At 50.1% G+C, this 12,858-nt stretch overlaps 4 protein-coding genes across 4 annotated transcripts; 2 read left to right on the top strand and 2 right to left on the bottom strand.

Moving 5' to 3' along the window:
• Nucleotides 1-2,094: 2,094 nt before the first annotated feature.
• On the top strand, nucleotides 2,095-3,153 carry DFJ58DRAFT_679953 (uncharacterized protein). The gene is made up of 3 exons (XM_041383191.1): nucleotides 2,095-2,170; nucleotides 2,229-2,333; nucleotides 2,384-3,153. Exons 1-3 carry the CDS (start codon nucleotides 2,166-2,168, stop codon nucleotides 3,006-3,008), a joined length of 735 nt encoding a protein of 244 aa, XP_041247474.1. The 5' UTR covers nucleotides 2,095-2,165; the 3' UTR covers nucleotides 3,009-3,153.
• A 12-nt stretch (nucleotides 3,154-3,165) lies between these two features.
• On the top strand, nucleotides 3,166-6,064 carry DFJ58DRAFT_167393 (WD40-repeat-containing domain protein). The gene is made up of 10 exons (XM_041378991.1): nucleotides 3,166-3,440; nucleotides 3,493-4,070; nucleotides 4,116-4,239; nucleotides 4,290-4,397; nucleotides 4,448-4,503; nucleotides 4,556-5,002; nucleotides 5,056-5,350; nucleotides 5,404-5,513; nucleotides 5,565-5,681; nucleotides 5,736-6,064. The coding sequence occupies exons 1-10, from the start codon at nucleotides 3,275-3,277 to the stop codon at nucleotides 5,883-5,885; spliced, it is 2,151 nt and encodes a 716-aa protein (XP_041247473.1). The 5' UTR covers nucleotides 3,166-3,274; the 3' UTR covers nucleotides 5,886-6,064.
• Nucleotides 6,065-6,373: 309 nt separating this feature from the next.
• On the bottom strand, nucleotides 6,374-8,179 carry DFJ58DRAFT_743333 (uncharacterized protein; the record flags this gene model as incomplete). The annotated part of the gene is made up of 8 exons (XM_041387256.1): nucleotides 6,374-6,527; nucleotides 6,578-6,655; nucleotides 6,704-7,153; nucleotides 7,203-7,223; nucleotides 7,274-7,443; nucleotides 7,500-7,518; nucleotides 7,575-7,675; nucleotides 7,952-8,179. The coding sequence occupies 8 exons, from the start codon at nucleotides 8,177-8,179 to the stop codon at nucleotides 6,374-6,376; spliced, it is 1,221 nt and encodes a 406-aa protein (XP_041247472.1).
• A 24-nt stretch (nucleotides 8,180-8,203) lies between these two features.
• Nucleotides 8,204-10,545, bottom strand: DFJ58DRAFT_771458 (carbohydrate-binding module family 43 protein/Glycoside hydrolase family 72 protein). Its single transcript, XM_041389148.1, has 6 exons — nucleotides 10,220-10,545; nucleotides 9,941-10,142; nucleotides 9,674-9,889; nucleotides 9,465-9,614; nucleotides 8,801-9,411; nucleotides 8,204-8,745 (listed from the first exon to the last, which is right to left on the bottom strand). The coding sequence occupies exons 1-6, from the start codon at nucleotides 10,377-10,379 to the stop codon at nucleotides 8,405-8,407; spliced, it is 1,680 nt and encodes a 559-aa protein (XP_041247471.1). The 5' UTR covers nucleotides 10,380-10,545; the 3' UTR covers nucleotides 8,204-8,404.
• Nucleotides 10,546-12,858: the final 2,313 nt, after the last annotated feature.

Below are 12,858 nucleotides of genomic sequence, written 5' to 3'. Positions count from 1 at the left end.
ACACGCCTTGAAGATTCACTCATGGACAGTTCCTCGGAGGTTCATCTCAACTTCGTCCTCGCCAAAGTGGTTACCACAACGGAATCAAAATCCGTTTCTCTTGGACTACGCAGGTTCGAAACCTGCGGAACAACAGGGTGTTTTTTCTATCGGAACACGCCCAATTCCACGGAGCAACTTCGCCCTGACTGAAGTGGTTACTGCAACATAATCAAAATTTGTCTCTTGGACTGTACCAGTGCAGGTCCAAAACCTGCCAATGATTTTTTTTTCCTTCCGAACACGCCTTGAAGATTCACTGATGGACAGTTCCTGAGAGGCTCATCTCAACTTCGCCCTGGCCAAAGTGGTTACTGCAACGGAATCCAAGTCTGCCTCTTGGCCTCGCACTACCAGTGCAGGTTCAAAACCTGCCGACGAGGTTTTTTCTATCCGAACACGCCTTGAAGATTCACTGATGGACAGTTCCTCAGAGGTTCATCTCAACTTTGCCTTGGCCAAAGTGGTCACTTATCACAGAATCGAAATCTGTCTCTTGGACTGTACCAGTGCAGGTTCAAAACCTGCTGGCGAGGTTTTTCTCTCTCAGAACACGCCTCGAAGATTCACTGATGGACAATTCCTCGGCGGTTCATTTCAACTTCGCCTGGCCAAAGTGGTTACTACAACATAATCGAAATATATTTGTGTCGGACTTGCGCAAGCTCGCAACCTGCCGAAGACAAGGTTTTTTTCTATCAGAACACACTTTGTCATTCACTCATGGACAGATTCCTCGGAGGCTCATCTTAATTGTTCTTAACCAAGTGGTTACCTCAACAGAATCAAAATCTGTTTCTCTTGCAGTCGGTTCGAAACCTGCTGACAACATTTTTGCATGTAAAGATCCTCAGACTGTCTTAACTAGGCCCAGTCATTGCGCTGAAACCTGCTTTTTATGTGATAGTCTGTCCATGAAATATAATTCACCTTCATGCCTCGTGCGGATCGTCTCAGAAACATTAGGTATATCCCTGAGATGTGTACGTGCAAACCTAGATTCTCGACGGACTAACCAAAACTGTCGGGATTCACCACCAAATGAAACATTGATGGAGCTGGAGGTCAGAAGAATGCACGGCACAAGCTAAGGACAGAGTGAGTCTGACGGTCAGGCAGATAGCAGATGATGTAACCTCCCCAGCCTCGCTGGAGTCTCATCGATGAACACTCCTTCGGTCGTTGGCTCTTCCAAAGCGACCGAGGAAGATTCGGAAGCTAAAGGTGGGAGAATTGAAAGTGGCAGACCGAGCCATATCATTCTGATATGTGTAGTTTGCGTGCGCACCTGTTTTGTGTTGATGCGGGGCGGAACATGCTTTCGATTGCCGCAGCAAGACCCGGGCAACTGGACGGAGATATCAATAGAGAGGTCAACGCGAAACTCGTTCATGCGAAGCAGGCTTAGATACAACGGACACAGCATCGCCTGGGAGTTGCTGATCCATTATACCAACAAGACAGGAGGGACCAAAGCCAATGGCGAAGACAGAGCAGAAGACGAGGACGCGGCCATGTGATGAGGTGAACAACGACGGAAGGCAAGAAAGCCCCTCAAGAAAACAAGCATTTGTAAGGAAATTGGAATAGGGGCGAGACAACAGGACAACTGCAATTCAGTCTGGTCTGTCTCGGAGAGTTTGGCACGCGAGGAATAGCGCGCGCGCGTTTGCTCGACTGAGCAAAAGGCTCATGGAGAAGTTCAGCAGCAGAGTTACGTCTAGGAGCCACCAAACACTTATGTAAAGATGAAAAGCAAGTCACCATGCAGGAGGTCACGCACATACTAGTAGTAGTGGTGGTGGTGGGCCGTGGCGATTATCAGCGCTCTGACCGACAGCAAGTGAGCGCGAGTCATCATAGGAAAATCATCAATCAAATGATGGAGACTCGAAGCAGATCTCAGCAGTATGGGTTGAACAATGTTCCGAATCCTGGAATACTGGAAAATTTGCTCAAAACCGAACCAAGGTCTGGTGCAAATTTGCTGACTCGGTGCACGAAGTCCTCTTACCTATTACGGACGCGTGACACTGACTAAGGCAGCGCGGCTGTCTGGCTTTCCATACAATCACACATTTACCAGCGTGTATTTGTACATAAGTACAAGTCAGAAATTACCGTTCATGTGGTGAGTCACTGAAGCAAAACAAGAATGTCTCATTAATTGTGATTTATATGTTTACCAGGTGCACAAGGTGGTTCCTACCGCTGTTACTTTTGCCTCTCCCAACTGCTCAACCATACTTTTTGGTGCTGTTCCTGTTTTCATTAGCTTTGCACGCGAAACCATGGTAAGGTACTGTGTTATGAGTGCGTCCAGGTGATGCTGACATGTTCATAGCTTCTACTGCATTGTACTTCTCGGAGCTCTCTTCCTGTCATCATGTTATTGGCAGTCATTCCCACTGGAGACGCGCCTTTCAATTCCATGGTCCTCCACTATCACCACCTTTTATGACGCATTAGAAACAACCTTACCACCCAATTTCGACCTGCATGAATACACTCCACCAATAATTCGTGTCAATGACAGATGCTGGTGCGATTTTACTTCGGGGATTTTCGAATCATACGATATGCAGAAATGGGAGAGGGAAAGTGTGGAGAAATTGGCTGCAGATATGGTGCAGCAGATGAAGGATCGTACGGAGAAACTCGCCGGAGTAGAGGAGCTACCAAACGCCGAAGAAGAAACATTATCACCTGAAGAGACGCATTTCTCGGCAAATGATAGCGTACACGTCATACCCTCTCAGAAGTCCACATTATCAGCGCTTCGTTCAATGTTCGGTAGAACCGAGGCTCAAGCCACAGCATCCATCACAGATACGGAACCGTCGACAACGACAACGACCAACTCCAAGCCGTCCCCGACGACGTCGCCGCCGCCACCCCTTCGTCGACCACTTGAATTTGACCTTAATCCGTACGGCTTTGATCTCATCCTTGACTTTCATTGGTCTTGAGGTCGACAGAAAAATTAGTGTACGACGCATGCTACTCGACACAGCTTGTATCAATATTTTAATTATAGACTACAAGCACTACTTCTGTTGTATACTATATGTGCCTGAAGTAGACTTTTGAATGCTGTCGAGCGTGTGAATTTCAGCCAAGGCGTCGCGGCAGCTGAGATATTCAGAACCAGAAAGCTTGCAATTTGCTCTCCTTCGCATAAGTATCCACAGTACTCAGTTCCCCCTTCTTTCGCTTTCGTGCGGAATGCGACTAGATGTCCTCAAAGTTTAAGGGAAAGTCAGCCGACCGGCCAGACATTACCCGTGCAGCGTTGGACCCGGAACCGTCCACAGTCCACAGTAAGATGGACTTGGTGTCCAAAACCCTCTTTGCGCCCTTCAATAACAAGAAGAAAGACACCTCGCGTATTCTTACAGACCGTGAGCAACACCCGGCACTATTCATCTCAATCATTTAATATATTCTTTCCAGTCGCCCCGGTAATAATGACTCCCCGTATGATGAACGCAGCGGCGACGGTGTCTTCACGTTCGCGAGGTTCTCTTGGTGCCTCAGCTCCTGGAGGATCCCGGCTGGACTTTGCAACCCTCGGACGCGCTCCAATGCGTCTGACCCTCGGTACCCGCCGCATCACATCACGAGACCTCCAAATCGTCGAGGCAACGGATGAGCTCTTGGACGCTGAGATTCCAGAAACGGAGGGTATTGCGTCTGACGTGAGCTTACTTCGCGGGTTCAATGCCACTGTTCCGAGTTCGGAGAAAAACCGGACACGGCGCAAACAGATGCGGAACGTTGAGACTCCGAGGATTGGGCTGAAAAAGCTAGGGATGAGTGCGAGAGGGATGATGATGGAAGATGAAGAGGAGAGAAGTATTGCAAGTGAAGAAGATGTGGTGGTGGTTTCACGTCTTGATGAGCGAGGGAAACGAAAGGGGAAGAGACGAGGCAGGGAGAGCCTTAGTGCAGCAAAGGCACTTGGCAAGGACGAACTTCGGCGACAGACCCAGGAGATACTACTTGACAAGGAGAATCTTCATGTTCGACGGGTATGTTTCTCTATCTCACATCCCGACCTTTCTAACGTGGTGCAGAGCCTAATTAACAGTGAAATTGTGGAAATTAACAATAAAATCAAAGCACTGGATTCAATAAGAGAGAGGTTGGGACAAGACCTCTTAAAATTGCACGAGGATGAGTTGGAGTTGGATGATGAGCGTAAGAGTCAATTGAATTGTGTACACGAAACTTCGCTGACTTGCAGACAGTCGGGGGTGTGCAGGAACGAATAGAATTCGAGGAAGCTGCCTTCCGCCAGAGTGACAATACCAAAACCGCACCGGTACCTCATGTTGCCCCTTCACGGCGGCGGAGAGGTACGCTTGTTACGAATTTGGCTATTGCATATATTTACCATGTCTTGAAGGTCCCGTGTTCTTACCGTCAGAACATGACGAACTCCCACCAGGAGTAGCATTCATGGTGAGTTCAGCATCCAATCTCATCCTCTGAAACCCCGTCTAATTGGTTGCAGACCCTAGAAAGCCACCTCACACCAATCACCGCTCTTGACTTCTCCGAACCTTACGGAACGCTTGTGAGCGCATCACAAGAAGACTCCCAACCACGGCTTTGGGATTTGATGACAGGCTCTGAAATCGGACGATTGCGTGGGCATCGCGGTGCCGTCAAGTGCATACAAGTTGAGGATAACCTTTGCTTGACCGGCGCAGAGGACGGCAGCGTGCGCCTTTGGGACCTTCGACTGGTAGATGAAGACTGGGAAAGGGATGGTCTTGCCGATGTTGCGGAGGAGGATGAGGGTACCGCTTATGATGGGGAACTCGTCGAAAAGCCGAATGGAATTCGGTCGAGTGAACCTAGCGAAGCAGGCACGGCTGACCAGACTGGACCGTGCATCAGATTGTTTGAAGGGCACAGTAAGGCTGTCACCGCACTTTACTTTGAGGATGAATGTTTGGTAAAGATCTTTCATTCGTTCTTCAGCTCCGTGTCGTCTCACTGCGCATACAGGTCACTGGTGCATCGGACAAGACACTTCGTCAATGGGACCTTGCGACTGGACAGTGTGTCATGACAATGGATATCCTATGGGCTATCTCCCATTCACAGCCCACTATATCAGGTAATGGCATACCAAATCACCTTTTCCCAAGTGCCGCTGCTTCTGCGGGGCACTTCGCCGTTCCTACACCTCCTTCAGCAGACGGTAGTTGGGACATGTATGAAGATTTTGTGGGTGGGGTCCAGTTCTGGGGTTATGGACTCGTGAGCGGTAGCGGGGACGGGGCGGTACGAATGTGGGACAGTAAGTTGCTCTTGTCACTTCTGCCGCATTTGACGCGAAAGTTCTGTTTGTAGTGCGAACGGGACAGGCCCACCGAACGTTAATGGGACATACCGGCCCAGTGACCTGTCTTCAGTTCGATGAGATGCATATTGCCAGCGGCAGTCTCGACAAATCAATACGGGTATGCACGTTGATTTCTTTGGGTCAGTGATGTTCTAAAGTGTGTCCTAAGATATGGGACGTCAGGACAGGCGGCACATTTGAAACCCTCAAGTATGATCATGCTGTGACCGCGCTGCAGTTCGACACCCGTAAAGTTATTGCTGCTACTGGTGAAAATGGGGTGAAGGTGGACCTTTTGGCTGTTTGTGAGTATTGCTGGATGCTAACTCTCTGTCCGCAGATCTACAATCGCACGAGTATGCAACATTCGTCTCTTTCCACGAACGGCCATACGCAACCCGTCGAGCGCATACGATACATGGACCGGTACCCTCGTGTCGGGCGGACGCGATGCTGCAGTAAAGATATGGACTTTATGATTCTCGATTAGAGAGGTCCTAAAGACCTTCGACTGTCGACAATGTTGGTGCCAATTAGAATCTATATATACCTCAACTTAGTGCAGACAGGTCCAGTTGGTTATAACTTAGCACCAACACATCGAATAGATGTAATAGCATACACAAAGTTGCATACATCTCCAAGTTTTGTTTGCAGCTTGAGTTCAGGCTTGTCATATACAGGCATATACAGGGTAACGTCTTGGACCTTAGCGCGCTGGTTAACAAGGAGGGTACGCTTCTGGTCCTCCCACTACAGCGAGCAATGGTTAATGGCAGAGTAACGATGAGCATCACTATTAGAATCTAAGCCAAGATGAGTTTGTATCTGGCAGTGTGCAAATAAAGCAAGCGGAGTGGCGAACGGAAACAAACAAACAAGAAAAAAAGATACACGTAGGCATATAGAAGATATACAAAGCAAGACATGACATAGATAATTTCAACTACAGACAAAGTTGCCGATAAAAAAAACATATTAGGCTCTCCTATAGCCAACTTCCGGGGCGTCACGGCGAGGGGGATAGTCTCTGACACGCTTGTCAGGAGCAGACCTGTCGCCAGAATATCCATTAGCGGCAGGATAGGCATCGTAATGCGCAGAGCGGGGTGGAGGACTCATTGAGCGGCGACTTCTGGCTACATGAGGAATTATGAAAACATAATGTAATAAAGGACTCACCGATAGCGAGGCTGCTCGGGAGAACGAGGGTAGTCCGATTGGCGTGGGGGTGGTGTAAGTGGCCTAGGAATGTAATCCCTTGGAGATAATGAGACTTCAACCACAATACAAGAAGTCGGGCCATACCGGAGCGGTCTATCGTAATCATCGCGGCGAGGAGGGGGACCAGGAGGTGTCCTAGGCCTCGAATTCGTGGGAGGGTACCTATCATCTGGCGGAGGACGCCTTTCATACCGGTCAAAGTCCCTTGGTGGAGGATAGCCTCTCGGTGGAGCATCCCTGTCATATGGGCGATCATACCGGGAAGGAGGTGGCGGCGGAGGTCCCCTCATTCTAAAATCATCATAATCGCGCGTGCGTAGAGGCGGCCCCATTAAATAATCTCTCTGTTCCCTTATAGGCGAGACGGGACGCCGTAAATCTCTGCCAGGAGGCGGCGGCGGATAATCATAATACCTCGCATCCTGTGGAGGAGGGTATCGCGCCGGGGGACCGAAGTCTCTAGGAGGCAAATAATCCCTAGGTGGTAATCGTTCAATCAACCCCACCTCGTGAGAAGAACCCCTAGGAGGACGCCTGGTTGAGAGTAAGTAGTCTTGACAGCGGTGTTAAGATAAAAACTTACGATTGTAAACGAGGGCATTCCCTATTTATAAAGCTATTAGCAACAAATGACCAAGACCATCAACTACGTACCTGGCCCAATGACCAATTTCACCGCATCTGAAGCATGCGCCGGGATCATCAGAGCGCCTGGCAGTGCGTCCGCGACCGTGGGAAAGCTCCACTCGTATTTTGTTACCCATAAAATAACCTTCGTTGTATTTAGCAACACTTTCTTCGGCAGCCTCGCGGCTGTCAAATTCCTGTCACCGAGTCTTCATGAGGTCACTCAAGCGACTAGGAAGCAGTGATAACGTACGACAAAACCGTAACCAATTCTACATGACAGACGTTAAATAAAAACCAACTCCTCAAGCGGAATCAAAGAACGTACTTCAATTCAATGTGTGTGATCCTTCCAATCTTTCCAAAACAACTTTGAAGGTCCTCTTGGCGTGTATGGTCTGGTAAACCGCCAATGTATACTTTGTTCGGCTGTGCAGCACAATGTGTTCAACATGAGGCCAGACAATGAAGCGAATCAGAACAGCGAGAAGACAAGGGCAAGACCAGCGAACAGAGGAATTTGCACGCAAAATTTCGACGTGAGGGTTTAGCGACCAGGGACAGGAGTAGCAAGCCGCTTAGTCGCAGAACCAACTAATCGCCCAGTATCATAGTCTGGAGACAAGATCATTGCGCAGGCGGTAGAGATCCAAGCTAGTGGAGGATTCATCAAGAATAAGAGGAGACCTAAGCACCTTGGATAACTTTTCGCGACCGGAGTCGGTTTTGCTGCCAGAAAACGCCGTTGTCACCGCTGGAGGTACGTTTATGACCAGAGCCGCTGGCCATTTGCCCGGAAGTCGTTTCGTCTGCTGCCAGAGGCGCGTCGTCGACGAGGGGGTCAGCACTGGACATGGGTCCCATGTTATCTGGGTCTTCACCGAAGCCCCATTTGTCATTGGTGTCTTGCGCTGCTAGCGGTGATGCAGCCATCTTGGAGGTTTTGGGGCAAAAATATTCTGAGAGGGGATCAACAGAACATGTCATAAACAAACAAATTCTGCCACACTTAGACAAAACATGTTCAAACACAATTGGAACGGCGAAGGAGCGAATATAACTACAAATATTAGGGTAGTATTGTGGTAGTATATCAATGGATATACAGAAAAAATAGTCCATTTATGCAAAAGTCCATCACGTAAATAAAATTCCACCTCAAGCTATGGTCCAGAGCCCACTAGCGATACCAACTGAAACAAGAACTCCCATGCCCATCAGGGTCCTGGCATCAGCGAGAACAACTGATGCGGCGTTAGGTGAACTACTACTTGTACTGGAGCTCGATGATGACCCAGAGGGGCTCAGGGCTCCTGCAGGGAGTGTGGGGACGGACGTGCCCGAAGCACTCGCGAGACAGGACGATGCAACGGTATTTGCAGCGCTGGCACTGGATGGTGCCTTGCTATTGACGGTCCCGTTCCCACCGAAGCTACATGATTGAGCGTTGGCCCCGTTTGCTATGTAGTAGTCGCTCATCACATAGGACAACATTATGGCTACGAGAAATGATCAGGGCTTGCGCTATGCAGCGTTCTCACGTCATGAACTTACTAGGGTCGCACCCAGATACCGCGCCGTATTGTCCTGTTGTCCCGTTAGAAGAAATTGCGCTGCAAGATCCGCCAGACTGTCCGATGAGGCTGCACGCGTAGTCTAGCAGCGATCCAACGATTGCTGTGTAGTTACTGGTCGAAGGCGTGAATTGGCAGCTGAGATTGTTTTCGAGACATTGGCAAGCAGAGAAGTTAGGCGTGGGAGGAAGAGTGTTGGAGGCAAGCCAGCTTGAGTTCTGTTGAAAGCACGATGGATAGGTGGGAGTACCGGCACCGCTCTGCGAAGGCGAATTAGGTGGCGACGCAGCAGCATACTGAGTCTGTAGGTTGGTGAAATCACTGCTGGTAGTGACAGTGGATCCATCAGGTGAGATCGTAACCATACCAAACTGTCCCTGAGCGCTCGTAGCTGGAAAGTAAGAGAATGCAACACCACCAGACCAAACGGGAGTCATCTGCGAGCTAAAAAGCGCCGCAACTTCTGTCCACAGACGAGGGGGAGAAGTAATGCACCCGTATTCGCTGAAGTAGGCTGCAACATTGTAACCCGCAAATTGTCCTTCTATACCAGCATAAGAAGCCTCATAGGTTGAATTTCCACACCATTCACTGCAGGACGATGTCAACGATCGACAAATGAAATACCAATGATTCAAACTGACTAGTTATTCAACCCGAATAAATCAAGGGCAGTTGCACCGGAGTTTGACCCAGAGGGATCACAGGACAAGTAGTTAGCCAAAGGGTCAAGCCATGTAGCATCACCGTCGATGGACGCATAGCCAACGAGCGCGCTAGAACTGATAGAATTACTGGGAGAAAAGACATTTAGCTTCATGGGAACCGATCTGGAAATTCGGGTTTAGCCTACATGTATGCTTTCACATCGCGAGCAGCCGCCTTGACGAAGGTAGCAGCAGCGGTACCGTTAGCTGCGATGACGACTTCATTTCCAACGTTGTAAGCCAAAACGTTGTTGTATTTTGAGAAGACGCTGATGGTCTCGATGTATAAGTCAAGTAGATTGGTGGTCCAGGTTGGCGCGTCGCGATCCATCGAACCATTCCCAGGAAGAGAAAGATCGATGCTAGACAGTATCAAAGGGCTGGTAGGCTGAGGATTCTGCATGGATACTCACATAGTATAAATACCAGCATTGCTGAATGTTTGCATACAAGAGTCGTGGTTCAGCGATGAGTTAACGCTGTAGGCACGGATGGTATTGACACCAAGCTGCTGCAGGTAGGGAAGGTCACGGGTGCAGGCAGTGCCATTGGCCAAGGGATCGATAAAAGTGGATGGCTCAAGAAAGGTATTGCTTGCGCTCGCGATCACCGCACCTGCATCCCATTGTGAGTATTGACATAACATTTGACGATAGCAAACATCAACTCGATGTTTACCGATTTGTCCTTACCTTGCTCCTGGTAAGCTACACCTTTGATATAAAACCTGTTCCCGTCCGCAGTATAAAGGTATCTTCCATTGCGAGTTACCGTCTGAATAGCAGCGTCAACGCCACTCAGAAAAGCACCTGCTAGAGCAAGGCCAGCTGCGAAGCGTGAGCTCGCTCGCATGATATCTCGCTCAGAGATTTTAGGAAACGGGATGAAGAAGTGATGCAGACGGCTGTGAATGCCGTGACTTTTGTAGTAGGGAACGTGTGGTTGTTGTGGTCGTGGTATATACTGCAAGTTAATCTTGACTGTGGCGGGTTCGACAACTGGGAAGACACGGAAGAGTCCGGTTTATGTAGTCATACCCGTATATGGCAGGCGGCTGCGTTCACAATAATAATGGCCCGATCACTGATCAGACAGGCTTCGAAGTTCCAGGCCTTGGAGCTGTTCGTCATATGTCGGTCACTGGGCCGAGCGCAACGTACGGTCAGCACCACCCGTGTGGCTTACGCCTGCAGGCAGGCCATCTAGAAGTGGCTCGTATTAAGCATATCAAGTCAACCGGGAAGACTGCATGAGTAACAAGAAACTGTTTGCCAACCTGTGCATGCTGGGTACGCGTACCTCGCGCAGATCATAATTTTTGATCTCACACGATGTCTTGCAGTGGCATTTGTGATCAATTTGCCAAGGGCCGGTTCAGTTTCAAAAATGACTCATGAGCCTGCTTGCTTGACTCGTCTTGGCATGTTGCTTGTTTCAAGTTGGAGGGTGGTGAAAGCAAGTCATCGTCATTTTGCCTATCCAATAACTGAATACTTATGTAGCAGAGCCAGAGCGTTGCTATGTGAATGAATGTTATAAATACTTCAGGCACAAAGGCGTTTTTTGAATCAAATCGACAGTCTAAGTGTCAGACGTATAACCTTGTTTGGAGATGAGGCTCCTGAAGCAGGGTCAGTGTTGAGTACTGAGCCGCGAAAATCAATGAAATACACACCTTTGCAAGTTTCTGCCCTTCGGACAAAACAACAAGGCAAGACGGCAAACCCGTCAAGCACCACTGCCTTTCGAGCCAGGACAAGAGATAACATCTCCAGAAAGACTTGAACAGATGTTTGAGCGCGTTGTCCCATGGATGAGGTGCTCGTGAGAGATGGAAGGCCCAATTTTGACATGCATAATTGAGAGCGTCGGAAGCTGACTGGCTTCTTCCCCGTGCTTCGTCTGCGAAACTGGTAAATGCCCTCATAGCATGGATGATCTCCACGTCTGGTGTAAAACGAGCTGCAGGTGTGGAGCAATATTGTTGTCTCAGCGCGAGAAACACCGGAAACATCAAGAAATCTGGGAAGTTCTTGAAATGCTGGATGACTTGAAATGCTGGCATTTCCGGGTCGATAATGTATTCGCTCAATGCCTTCGACATGCTCGAGAACTCTTCCATCGTCACCCAGACAGACGCTGCAGGAGTCGACCGCCATGCTTGGCCATGAGGTGTCTGTAGCCAGTCTCGCCCGCTACTAGTCTGAAGCCAGCATCTCCCACACCGAGTCTGTACCCAGTCTCTCCCGTCCTCAGTCTGCAGCCAGTCTTGCCCGACCTCGGTCGGGAGCCAATCTCCCCCTCTCCCGGTCTGCAGCCAGTCTCTTCCACCACTTGTCTGCAGCCAGTCACATCCACCCCTGGTCTGCAACCAGTCCCGGCCACCCCTTATCTGCAGCCAGTCCATTCCCCCTTCAGTCCGCAGCCAGTCCCGTCCACCAAGTGTCTGTAGCCAGCTTGCGCCGCCCGAAGTGCGCAGCCAGCGTCGCCCACTTTGGGTTTGCAGCCAGTCTGGGCTAGTCGGTGTCTGCAGCCAGTCTCGACCACTACTGGTCCGGAGCCAGTTTCGGCCACTCTGGGTCTGGAGCCAGTCTCGTCCACCTTGGGTTTGTAGCCATTCTCGCCCGCTCTGAGTCTGCAGCCAGTCCCGCCCACCCCGGGTCTGCAACCAGTCTCTCCCACTCCGTGTTCGCAGCCAATTTTGTCCACTCCTTGTTTGCAACCAGTCCCGTCCGCCCCTTGTTTGCAGCCAGCTTCGCACACGTGGGGTCCGCAACCAGTCTCGTCCACCCTGGGTCTGCAGCCAGCCTTGCCCGCTTCTAGTCATCATCCAATCTCGTCCGCTCCTGGTCTGTAGCCAGTCTCGCCCACTTCGGGTCTGTAACCACTCTCGACCGGTACTGGCATTTAGCCAGTCTCGCCCACCCGGGCTTTGCAACCAGTCTCGTCCACTATTGGTCTGCAGCCACTCCCGCCCGTTGCGGGTCTGCAGCCAGTCTCGCCCGCCCTGGGTATGCAACCAACCTTCCCCACCATAAGTGTGCAGCCAGTCTCTCCCTCCTTGGGTGTGCAGCCAGGCACGTCCATCCAAGGTCTCGAGCCAGGGCTGTAGATCTGAATTGCGATGTCCGCGAAGCCATAACATACTACTAAGAATGTGCAGTGGCTCCGGCGGTTGGACGATGAAGGCCAACGAGTCTTTTAAACTGTTTGGGTCACCGGGTGACATAATTTGGCTATGCTTCTTCAACTTGGAGAGTACATCGAGCAGAGCAGTGCTTTTTGGAATATCTTGCATCATCAAACGGAAAGAGGAATGGGCGAGCAGGGT

The sequence above is a fragment of the Suillus subalutaceus genome, assembly GCF_016647625.1.
Source record: "Suillus subalutaceus strain FC151 chromosome Unknown DFJ58scaffold_19, whole genome shotgun sequence".
Taxonomy (NCBI): domain Eukaryota; kingdom Fungi; phylum Basidiomycota; class Agaricomycetes; order Boletales; family Suillaceae; genus Suillus; species Suillus subalutaceus.
The sequence above is the reverse complement of the archived record's forward strand: the minus strand, read 5'-3'. Positions and strand labels throughout refer to the sequence as shown.

Coding starts and splice junctions, on each gene's coding strand:
- DFJ58DRAFT_679953 (XM_041383191.1), top strand. Junction 2,334..2,383: donor GCTTTGCACGCGAAACCATG/GTAAGGTACTGT, acceptor ACATGTTCATAG/CTTCTACTGCATTGTACTTC.
- DFJ58DRAFT_167393 (XM_041378991.1), top strand. CDS start 3,275: ATGTCCTCAAAGTTTAAGGGAAAGTCAGCCGACCGGCCAGACATTACC. Junction 5,351..5,403: donor GGCGGTACGAATGTGGGACA/GTAAGTTGCTCT, acceptor TTCTGTTTGTAG/TGCGAACGGGACAGGCCCAC. Junction 5,514..5,564: donor GTCTCGACAAATCAATACGG/GTATGCACGTTG, acceptor GTGTGTCCTAAG/ATATGGGACGTCAGGACAGG.
- DFJ58DRAFT_771458 (XM_041389148.1), bottom strand. CDS start 10,379: ATGCGAGCGAGCTCACGCTTCGCAGCTGGCCTTGCTCTAGCAGGTGCT. Junction 9,890..9,940: donor AATGCTGGTATTTATACTAT/GTGAGTATCCAT, acceptor GATACTGTCTAG/CATCGATCTTTCTCTTCCTG. Junction 8,746..8,800: donor GGTATCTGGGTGCGACCCTA/GTAAGTTCATGA, acceptor CATTTCTCGTAG/CCATAATGTTGTCCTATGTG.